This window comes from Helicoverpa armigera, chromosome 2 (assembly GCF_030705265.1).
Source record: "Helicoverpa armigera isolate CAAS_96S chromosome 2, ASM3070526v1, whole genome shotgun sequence".
In the NCBI taxonomy this organism is placed as follows: Eukaryota; Metazoa; Arthropoda; class Insecta; order Lepidoptera; family Noctuidae; genus Helicoverpa; species Helicoverpa armigera.
In genome coordinates, this window is record NC_087121.1 from 12,155,467 (window position 1) to 12,166,694 (window position 11,228).

Here is an 11,228-nt window from a genome sequence, read left to right on the forward strand (position 1 = left end):
AAGGCCACTAATACTCACACATAAAAAATATCAAGAACAATAACTCATTTAAATATTAGTTATTTATTTACCCTGGCAACATTATGGCCAGCCAGAGACAACATCATTTTGTATGAAATATATTTTTTACAATGTTTTTTTTTTTATAAATAGTGGTGAAGAAATAGGCGAGAACAACGACAGTCAGACCGACGAAGAGGAATGGCCTCCTTTCAGACGAGTGGGAACCTTCGACCCCTATAGTGACGATCCACGACTTGCTGTCAAACGGGTAAGAAAGACATATAAAACAAGGAAAAAAAAAACGAAAAATATTCTTATGGCATGATTTTTATGTGCCCGATTTTATATGCCACTCAAATATAAACACTAAATAAAGCCTATATTTAACGACAACATAACTTTCTATAATTCTTGATCATTTTTCTTATGTTGTCGGGGAGCTTTGGCCTTAATAATACTTAAAGTGAAGTAAGGTTACAGTATTTCAACGTTAATCATCAATGGGTCAATTTTAATGATGAAATTCTCTTGCCAGGTAATCCTATGCCCACTTTCCGGAATGCTGACAATCGGTGGTGCCGCTGGTCACATTGTTATCGCGAGCCTCAAGACGTCATCAAACACTGCTGAAGTTAAGGTAAATAAATAAAGGTGAAAAACGGTGTATATAGTATTTATATATTAAGTAAATTACATGGTACCTATTATTTTCTTCCAGTCTGTGACAGTGAACATCGTATCAGATCGCGACGGCTTTGTGTGGAAGGGACACGATCAGCTCACTTTAAGATCAGGATCACTAACATTCCCACAAGGATATCAGGTGAGTGACGAAGCAACAATAACTATCGTATATTATAATTTGTCCCCGAAAATCTAACAAAAATACTGTAGATCTTCTTACTGGGAATACTACTGTGAGGGGGCGGAGACGAGATGTTATAAACAAAATTCGGTTGATTGATAAACTACTCCGTTCAACTCCGTTTTAGTGGAGTCTGAATTAATCACAAGTGAGGTCCATGATCCGGGCGACGAGCTGCGCACAGTTTGAACGTGCCTTGAAGGGCGATAGCAGTTCGGCTAATCCAGGAGTACGCCACGATCTCCCGCTATGCGTGCGCGGCGTTCCCGCTGTGATCTCGCTTCGTCCGTCGGTCGCAGTGGCGGCCCGATCTATCTCTAATAGACATTGAGTTTTTAACAAACAATTTGTCACCGTATGTTGCACAAAGAGTGAATAGTAACGAGTGGTACGTTTCTGCAGGCGAGCTCAGTGGTGCAGCTGGTCCCCCCGGCGGCGGTGACGGCGCTGGCGGCGCAGTGGGAGTGGGGCGTGGTGTGCGGCGGCACGGCGCACGGGCTGGCGCTGCTGGACGCGCTGGCCTGCCGCCCGCTGCTGCACAAGTGCACGCTCAACCCGCACGGTAACAACACTCTATATGAACTTCCTAAACTTAGGTACAGGCGGAGTGGAGTGCTGGACTCTTAACGGACATTAACCGTCGCAGTGTCTCCCTGCACGTGCGCGCGGGACTTCGGGAATCTTAATTCTTCCACACCTCATATCCTGAAGACAATAGCTGCGGGTGTGGTGCCATACCACAAACCATGCGGCACCTTCTATGCTGCCCACTATGCCCCGACAGCTACATAGTGGAGGACCTTTATAACGCTACTGACAATGCCGTATGCGTAATATTGGGCCTCCAAAATTTAAGTTGCCATCGACTCGCCAAGAAGACCTCATATCCTGCACAGGTAGTGGAGTGTTGAGCTACCCCGTGCATCACATCAGGGGCACGCGCCGATATACGTGCGCCACCGCCTCCCATCCGTACATGGGGGCAGAAGAAGGCGTTGCCCGCCCTTCTTCTATGCTCGGTGCCCCTTCTTCGGCCGAAGTGTTACAGTATAACTGTAACCTGACTAAATTAAATAATGGAGACAACCGTCTAAAAGCCAGACTCAATCTGTATTGTAAAACTGCTGGACATCCCATATGTATTACCCGAACATACCCTTGAATACTTTGATCTTTCAGTCAAGGAGGCAGACTTTTGAATCATCCCATCCAAAAGAAAAAAATAAGAATTCGATGTAACAATCCCTTTTATCTTAATATCAGATCATTCCGGTGCTGGCGACACGCCAATTTCAAGAAGAAAGTCGTTCAAGAAGTCCCTGAGGGAGTCGTTCAGAAGACTGCGGAAAGGAAGGTCACAGCGGCGACAGACTACCACGTCGAGCCCCACTTCACCCACACAAGTGAATACACATAATTACATGCTTTTAAATAGCACATATTACTTACAATTACTTTGTAAGAAACACTCATATCATCATAACATACCAACCTTCTGGGTACAGCAGGCGTTAGATGCAGTGGCCGTTCTACGTTAGTGGAAAATGCGCCTATAACCCTTTTTTATTTGTGACGTCACACTTATAACATTATGTAACTACAGGATCCTCTATGTACAGTGCAGTGTACCCATATACTCGCTCATGGGTTCCTCTATTTCCATCTTGTACTCCCCTTGTAATACCCCTTTGTACGCCCTCATGTACTCCCCCTATAAACTCCCTTATGTACCATCCCTAAGTCCCATATATGTACTTGCAGGGTCGCGTGGAACAGCTAATACAATCATATTGTTTTTTCGTTGCAGCCAATCCCGAAAAAGCCCACAGACAAGGCGGCATCAGACACGGACGCAGAATTAAAGCCCGTAGAGCGGGCGATTGAAGCGAGGCCTACAGATGACGGGTTCGGCTCTATGGTGCGCTGTCTATACTTCGCTAGGACATTCCTTATTAACAGTATGTATTGTTTATGATTACACTATTTTGTTTAACTAATTGTTTTATAATAGGTTATGTTTTGTTATACGAGCCTTATGTTAGTCAAAATGTTGCAAGCAATTTAATTTAGCTGCCCAGTCGAAAGTTACACTTATTAGTGATGATGTAACAAAAAAAAATATTTTCATACAATTCCTGTCATTTAAATTTATATTTCTGAAGGTAAGCTCCGAAGCCTCGCGCATGGGCAGCAACGTTTTGTCCAAATTGTATATTTTGACAACTATACCTACGAAACAAGAAATGTGCCACATGATCAACCTTCAATTTTCATTCCACCTTTTTCAGCACAAAACTCAACACCAACCCTATGGGCGGGCACAAACAACGGCACAGTTTACGCGTTCACGATAACCGTCCCCAACACGAACAAGAGGAAAGACGAGCCCGTCACCTGCCAGCTCGCCAAGGAGATACAGCTCAAGCACCGCGCCCCCGTCATCGGCATCACCGTGCTCGACGGAGCTGCCGTGCCGCTGCCTGAGCCGCTAGAGGTAACTATATCTGTGTATACAGCCCGGCACCTGCCAGCTCGCCAAGGAGATACAGCTCAAGCACCGCGCCCCCGTCATCGGCATCACCGTGCTCGACGGAGCTGCCGTGCCGCTGCCTGAGCCGCTAGAGGTAACTATATCTGTGTATACAGCCCGGCACCTGCCAGCTCGCCAAGGAGATACAGCTCAAGCACCGCGCCCCCGTCATCGGCATCACCGTGCTCGACGGAGCTGCCGTGCCGCTGCCTGAGCCGCTAGAGGTAACTATATCTGTGTATACAGCCCGGCACCTGCCAGCTCGCCAAGGAGATACAGCTCAAGCACCGGCCTAGAGGTAAGAAAGAGTATGTGTCAAACTTAATGGCAGTTAGTAACATATATCACAAAATAGCCCTTAGCCTGGAAGTTGCTGGTTGATACACTCGGGTATCGGCGAGCACGTTAATGTCGATCCTGCGCCTGATCTCTCTCCGGTCATGTCGGATTGCCGTCCCATCGGGTTATGAGAGTGAAGGAATAGTGAGTGAACCTGTGTCTGACATCCCCATATGGTGAATGCACCTGCGCAGCTGGCTGACATCATTATATGAGAATAGCCGGAAATGCCGAAATCGGCCTTGGACGTATTGTTATAAATGTTGAATCTAAAAATGTTTCGTCCCCAGGTTGAGCGCGGCGTGTCCCCGCTGCCGGAGAGCGGCACGCACCGCGTGGTGATCACGTCGGAGGAGCAGTTCAAGGTGTTCACGCTGCCCTCGCTCAAGCCGCACAACAAGTACAAGCTCACCGCGCACGAGGGCGCCAGGGTATGTACATGGAAGCCTTTGTTACAAGACGTCACAGGGTGTAGTGTTATTTCATCTGCAAAGAAGTTAATACTAGCGAAGGAGGCAGTGACCTTTAAATACCAGTCGCCGCTGTAGAAGAGGGAGACGACTCCCAGCTACCTACCGTATAGCGACGACAGACCAATGTCGTCAGCGCATTTTGTTCCACACACTCTTCAAACATCAGATATAAAGGGCTATTCATAAAACACGGCAACTTCTCAGGACAATGTTAATGACATCTGGAACAAAATGTATCACGTTTTAGTACATAAAATTTCCATGTATAAATTGAAATAACGATCAAATGTAAAGCTTCTAGAATAAAAGTTATTGTTCAATATGTAAATAACACACTCCTAAGAAGTTTTCGGTTTTATTTTTCAAAAAACCCTGTATTTCGATAATAACCCTTACTTTGCCACCCAGGTCCGTCGCACAGCGTTCGCGTGGTTCGAGTGCCCCGGGGCCGCGGGCGGGCTGCACCGCGAGTGGTGCCTGCTGTGCCTCACCAACCTGGGCGACTGCCTCGTGCTCAGCCCCGAGCTGCGCCGCCAGCTCAACGCCGCCGCCGTGCGCAAGGAGGACATCAAGTCAGTACAAATTGAACTTTATTGTAATACCAGTAGGGTCTGTTTTGCAATGGTATATGCTATAATGGTTGACGGCCACGGTGTCTGTTCTCATAAAGAGATCAGCCTGCGCAGGACATTATAGAGCACAAGCATTTGCGCAGACACAGGTGCACTCACTATTCCTTCAATCTCATAGCCCTATAGGACAGGAGAGGGATCCGGCGCAGATCTGATATTTACGCGCTGTTCTGTGCAATATAATATGTCATTAATGTAATTTAAAAATGTGTTGTTTCAGTGGCATTTCAAGTTTATGCTTCTCGAAACGAGGCGAAGCTCTCTACTTGCATTCTTCGTCAGAATTACAACGGATCACTTTGTCTGCTACTAAGGTATGATCTAACTTTATTCACTGTATATGCTACTGTCTATAATATCAACTTCTACCTCATATAGAACAACATTTGTAAATTTTGTTAATGGCGTAGTCCGTAGTTAAAGAGACCTTGTTTTCGAGTTTTTTTTTTTAATGTTTCTTCTCCCAGAAATTCATCTTGATCACCCGCTTTCAGAGAAAATTCGACGTATTGATATTGACCTATTTGCAGAAATATTTATCAGGTTTTGATAATTTGTGTATTTGTGGAGGTGACGATAGCACAGTGCCACATAATTCTGTCGCCGTGGGCGGCCGCGCTGCGTGGTGCAGTAGAAGAACCGCCGCTAACGAATGGCGAACACAAGGTTTGTTCCTTATATATCAAATATCTTTGTTTTCAGATATATACCTTTGTAGATATATTCCTTAAAGACTAACATACATATTATACACAAATTGTTCTAAAACTTCAAAAGGGTTATTTTAAGTTGGAAAAACGTCAAAAGGTAGGATGGCACATTTTGTTTCAAAGCGGTGCCTTATAACAATGTCTCAACTTCAATGTTTTTTAATACGTATACATATAGTTTTTTTTTAAGAGAAACTGACGTTCATATTGTTAGTGAACTTTAATCTTAGTCACCCCTCGTTCTCAAATAGAAGTTCACAGAAAATTATTATTTATTTAGTCATGATAATATATTTGAATATATTTTTTTAATCCCAGGAGGAGTCATCAGAAGCGCCTCACGACGTGACAGCGGCGTCGGCCGACATCACGGTAGACTCCGTACGCGACCACACGCAGGCGCCGACCGACAACCAGGCCGCGCCCGAACTTAATATTAACTTACAGGTGACTTTACTTTAGTTATTAGTTTTCTACTTCAAATTAAAGTGTGCTAGAAGATCATGTGAGTTCAGTTATGTAGTAAAAGTGAAGAGATGTTTACTTTGGCTGGTGAATATAATTATCTTCTGGTTTTGTTTTTAAATCATTATACAAGAAGATGCATCTGCAAGATTTCATACATATGATAGAGTATGAAAATACTTTAAAATGTTAACCTTGTAACCCTGTAAACCTTGTTATTAGTCATTTAGTGATCTGAGTATCTAAAAATTTTTACTCAGCCATGCAATAACCATTATTTTATTTTCTACATAAAACACTACATAAACACTACAAATACTATACTAAAGACACCATGCCCTCAAACAGAACTCGCAAGTAAACACATCGTCTATGGTGGTGAAGACCACCACGCGCACCACGGTCAGCGATACCAACGGTGATGGTACTACCACCACCACCACTACCAACAGCACCAGTGAGAACAGTGAGTATGACGTCATCGTGATCACGTCACTAGATGAGTAGGTTAGGGTACAGGCAGAATTAGTAGGAAAAAAAGTAGTGATAATAAATATGTCATTGTAGGGAATTGAATGATATTTGATCAAAAGTCGGTTAAATTGTATGTTTCTTTAAAATAATTATGTAGAAGAAATTGAGTCACAGTTTTTATAGTTTGCACCTGAAATAAGACGTTCAAGATGAAAGAAATAGATAGGATATTCTGCTCTTTGAGACTAGAAAAACTACACAATTGTTAAATTCCAAAAATAGTAACTGCAAGAGTGACTATATTTTAGTAGAATTTCAATCTTACCTCATAATTAAACATTTCATATTTGACAGTAGTATCAATCTTGTAGGTTATATCATTATACAGTTTTTATCCACAGGATTTAAGTTCCCCACCAATAAAAATATAATTTGCATGAAGCGAGACATACGCTATGAATTGGCTTACTTTGTATCCAAATTATGATGTTTATAAAGCAAAGCTTTTGCATTACGCGCAAAATAATATTTTTATTGTTTCTATAATTATTATTTGTTACTGAAAAATAACAATTTCCCAGTTATTTTATTTAATGTCGAGCCTGTCGGACAATATTATAATTTCAACTTTGCTTAGTTCCAATCACATAAGAAATTGTTTGTTTTCTACCAACGCGCTACTTGTTAAAATTTACCAATAAAATGTTAAGATTTAAATCGCTTCATACACCATTTTATATGTTTATGTTTCATGTTTATCCGTTTGTATGTTTGACGGGCGCTTTGTGTTTTGTTTGTAGTCCTAGAGCACAGTCGCGAGGAAGGAGTCATCACGCGCATCGAGGTACCCCACACTTTGCTTTCATAGTACCTTATGTACAACTATACTTATCTACCTTGCATGAACGCCCTACTCCCTCTATCAAGTATTTAGCTTCATACGCCTTTTATCAATAACCTTATAGATTCTCTCGATCCTGAACTATCTAGCCTCTAATTTAACAATAAATAAAACTAATTTTAAATTGTGTATTAACCAACTAACTCGAAATATACGCAATGTTGTGGCGTCCGTTCGTGTGTTGTTCGTACAGGGGATCATTCACCATCATGACTAAATTGTAGTAAAACAAAATGAGAGTTGTAAACGAGCTCGTATTGGCAATAATCTGCAGTAGACCCTGGCAAACACGCGCGGCCGCCACGAGTTGCCGAGAAGAACGTGCGATGGTACTCATGAAGCGGTGTTACACAGACGGGCACAGTGACGGTCCCGGCCGGCACCGACCCCAAGCTGATCCTCGAGATGTTTGACCGCCAGCGCTCGCCGCTCGCCGTGCCCGTGCCGCCGCAGCCCGCCGCCGCCGAGACCAACTAACCGCGCACAACACCCAACTATGCACTACGCTGCCGGCCCCCATACCGGCTCTATATTCCGCCACTTGTCTATTCCAACCGTATCGTTCAACCGGTATTCAAACCACCGACCCCAGACGAAATACCGGCGTTTTTTATCATTTGACAAAAATTGTATTAAGAGTGACAACGTTTAGTTTTTAATACAACTAGTATAATTTGTAAACGTATTTATAGCGATAAATTTCCTTCTATGCCTAGACAGCTAAAGGTACTGCCATGAAATCATTTCTCCTTATTAACGAAAGTCAATTCGGTTAATCTAGGTATTCGAAAACTATCCAATTAGGAGCATTTCTTGTACATTTATGTATTATGTAATTCCTTCGTGTTTTTAAGGTCTATTTGCATTTTATTATGTTAACTATAATATTATTTACTATCGGTTTATGTGGCTTGCATGTTTATATTATGGCGACTACTTTGGATGTAATTTTCTTTGCAATGTTGTGTATTATTTAGTTAAAAATATATAAATAGATGCTTAATCTGTACTTAACAGTATCACGAGAATTTTCTATTAAATGAGATTATGTTAACTACATTATTTAATTGTTCTTAGTTCTATTTTTAACATGGCAACCCGAGGTAATGCTTGCAAGCTTCAGTATGTGAACACAGAGCTTCGTCGCGTAGGCATCCAGGCGACCAATCCATAACAAAATGTAACGAGTATGTTTATGTTAGTACAAAATCCGGAACGCCATAGCAACGTTTGTTGTAACCAGCAATACTACAATATAATTGTGGATTGTTTTAAGTAATTTATAGTTAAGAGAACAATGTGAAATTAATATTCTAATTTAGCTCGTTAAGTTAGTATTTCGAACATTCGGAGTGAATGTGATGTGCCTATTTATTTCTTTTTTATTATAATAAAGATTGTATCTAGGTGATAGCATTAGAAACATTTGACAATTAGTAACGACTAGATTATATTTTATTATGAATAGCATTTAGATTTTCCACAGCAAGTTGGAGTGAACATTTTTATTGCCAATTTTATATTAATATTATAGACAAATTGTTGTATTACCTTGCAGTGTTTCACTTAAATTGAAATGTATATTCAGTAAATATTAATTTTAATAAATTATAATGTTGTACGAATGAAAAGTTTTATGCAATATTTTTTTAGCTTTTTAATCCTTTTATTTTTTAACCAGTTTGCAATTTTATTTTGTACCTTAATTGGAATATTCTGTTATGTTTTAAAAATCAATGGCAGCTAGTTATATCGGAACATGTTTGAGCACATCTTACTACACATCACAATTGTGATCTAAGGGGATTGATTATTGTTTTAGACATATATTTTATTCATAGATATAAGTTAATGTGCCTGTCTTTTGTTGGTAAATTGGGCCTCTTTCGGGCCGTATCAACAACCATAGTAACATTTACTGTAGGAAGCGTCAAGGGTACTCATATGGCGTCCAAAATGCTTCTATTTATAGTATATACAATTTTTCTCCTTATACTGTGGCATTTTAATAAACATTTGATACGAAATTAGCAATTTGTATCCAACATTCTTACAAGAAATAAAAGCTAAGACTATATGAAATGTCGTGTTTTTTACTACCCTTCTCCTCGACTGCAAATGATGTTGAAAAATAAGGTAAATGTGATGAAGGCAGACACGCCCATAAAAGCAGAGAGGCTTGTGTGGCCCAATAACAGTCTCATAAACATTCAGGTTGAACGCAGCTATTCACATTGCGGCATGTGAATAAAATTGACACAAAAAAAACTGAAATACTAAGTTCATAAGTCATGATTTGTCCTATTTTTGTAAGCAGTTAATATATAAAAAAAAAAAAACAACAAAGTTAGCACTTCAAAATAAATAACTAAAAAATATGATGATTTGGACACAATGTACCTACTTACCGTCCAAGGATCGTCATGAGACTTGGTCAAAGAGTAAAGCAGGGGGGAGACACTCCGTACATTTTGACAGCTAAGTGAATGAAGAGTCGCCACCTTTTATTTGGCCCGGAAACTATTTACTATCTAAAAGATACTTTAAATTACCAACAGATGGCACTACACTATAATCATTTTTGTTTGTCAATATAAAATTATTTATGCAATATTAATTAGAGAAAAGTATGAGGAAAATATTAGACACTTAAAAAAAAGATAAAATAGGCGAATAAATTAAATACGGTTTGAAAAAGCACAAATATCAATTTTAATCTAAAAAGACCTGGTGTCAGTATTCGAAGTAACTTAACAAAACCGATCATCGATCATAACAAAATATCAATATGGCGGTTTTTGCATTCTGCGTACACGCGTATAAAAAGTAATAATACATAATAATTATTTGTTTTCCTTCGACCTTTTACTATATTAACGATGACATTTTCTATTGATGACATTGACAAGATGACAAGACATGACATTACTCTTTGGAGTAAAGTAATATATAGGGAAAAGAGAGCCCTCTTGCGTGATAATCATGCAAACCTATTTGTCAATGCGCCATCTCTCTCTAAATTGGCCCCAAACTACCTACATAGCTATAGCTATAAAAATATATATGAATCATATTCATAACATTTTCTATTAGGGTAAATAGCACCATGTAACTATAACATTGGTTATCGTTATAGTAACATTATGCTACTTACCCTAATAGAAAATGTCATCGTTAATATAGTAAAAGGTCGAAGGAAAACAAATAATTATTATGTATTATTACTTTTTATACGCGTGTACGCAGAATGCAAAAACCGCCATATTGATATTTTGTTATGATCGATGATCGGTTTTGTTAAGTTACTTCGAATACTGACACCAGGTCTTTTTAGATTAAAATTGATATTTGTGCTTTTTCAAACCGTATTTAATTTATTCGCCTATTTTATCTTTTTTTTAAGTGTCTAATATTTTCCTCATACTTTTCTCTAATTAATATTGCATAAATAATTTTATATTGACAAACAAAAATGATTATAGTGTAGTGCCATCTGTTGGTAATTTAAAGTATCTTTTAGATAGTAAATAGTTTCCGGGCCAAATAAAAGGTGGCGACTCTTCATTCACTTAGCTGTCAAAATGTACGGAGTGTCTCCCCCCTGGACTTGGTTTTGTTCTCACTAATGCAATTACATATATTTCTTTATTATAACAAAGACAGTCCTGTCCTGTCCTGCTTCCTCATAAACTCCCAGACTGTTTTTATAAAAGCAATTAGAAAGAATTACAAACTTACACTTATCCATCCACTTATATACCTCGTTTTATGCAGTAATAGCAAAGGCCAGAAAGCTAGATCCACAATATTAAAAAAAAAATGCTTTCACGTGTCAA

At 39.7% G+C, this 11,228-nt stretch overlaps 1 protein-coding gene across 1 annotated transcript in view; it reads left to right on the forward strand.

Annotated features, from left to right (window-relative positions):
• LOC110377893 (lethal(2) giant larvae protein) overlaps nucleotides 1–9,474 on the forward strand; it is a 40,938-nt gene extending 31,464 nt beyond the window's left edge. The window contains exons 11-25 of the mRNA XM_064040274.1: nucleotides 154–271; nucleotides 539–640; nucleotides 722–826; nucleotides 1,271–1,430; nucleotides 2,132–2,271; nucleotides 2,676–2,826; nucleotides 3,157–3,362; nucleotides 4,028–4,168; nucleotides 4,619–4,782; nucleotides 5,063–5,156; nucleotides 5,413–5,508; nucleotides 5,871–5,999; nucleotides 6,366–6,483; nucleotides 7,292–7,335; nucleotides 7,747–9,474. Of these exons, the coding sequence (XP_063896344.1) occupies nucleotides 154–271; nucleotides 539–640; nucleotides 722–826; nucleotides 1,271–1,430; nucleotides 2,132–2,271; nucleotides 2,676–2,826; nucleotides 3,157–3,362; nucleotides 4,028–4,168; nucleotides 4,619–4,782; nucleotides 5,063–5,156; nucleotides 5,413–5,508; nucleotides 5,871–5,999; nucleotides 6,366–6,483; nucleotides 7,292–7,335; nucleotides 7,747–7,869 (1,891 nt within the window). The 3' untranslated portion in view covers nucleotides 7,870–9,474. The remainder of the gene's footprint in view (nucleotides 1–153; nucleotides 272–538; nucleotides 641–721; nucleotides 827–1,270; nucleotides 1,431–2,131; nucleotides 2,272–2,675; nucleotides 2,827–3,156; nucleotides 3,363–4,027; nucleotides 4,169–4,618; nucleotides 4,783–5,062; nucleotides 5,157–5,412; nucleotides 5,509–5,870; nucleotides 6,000–6,365; nucleotides 6,484–7,291; nucleotides 7,336–7,746) is intronic.
• Nucleotides 9,475–11,228: the final 1,754 nt, after the last annotated feature.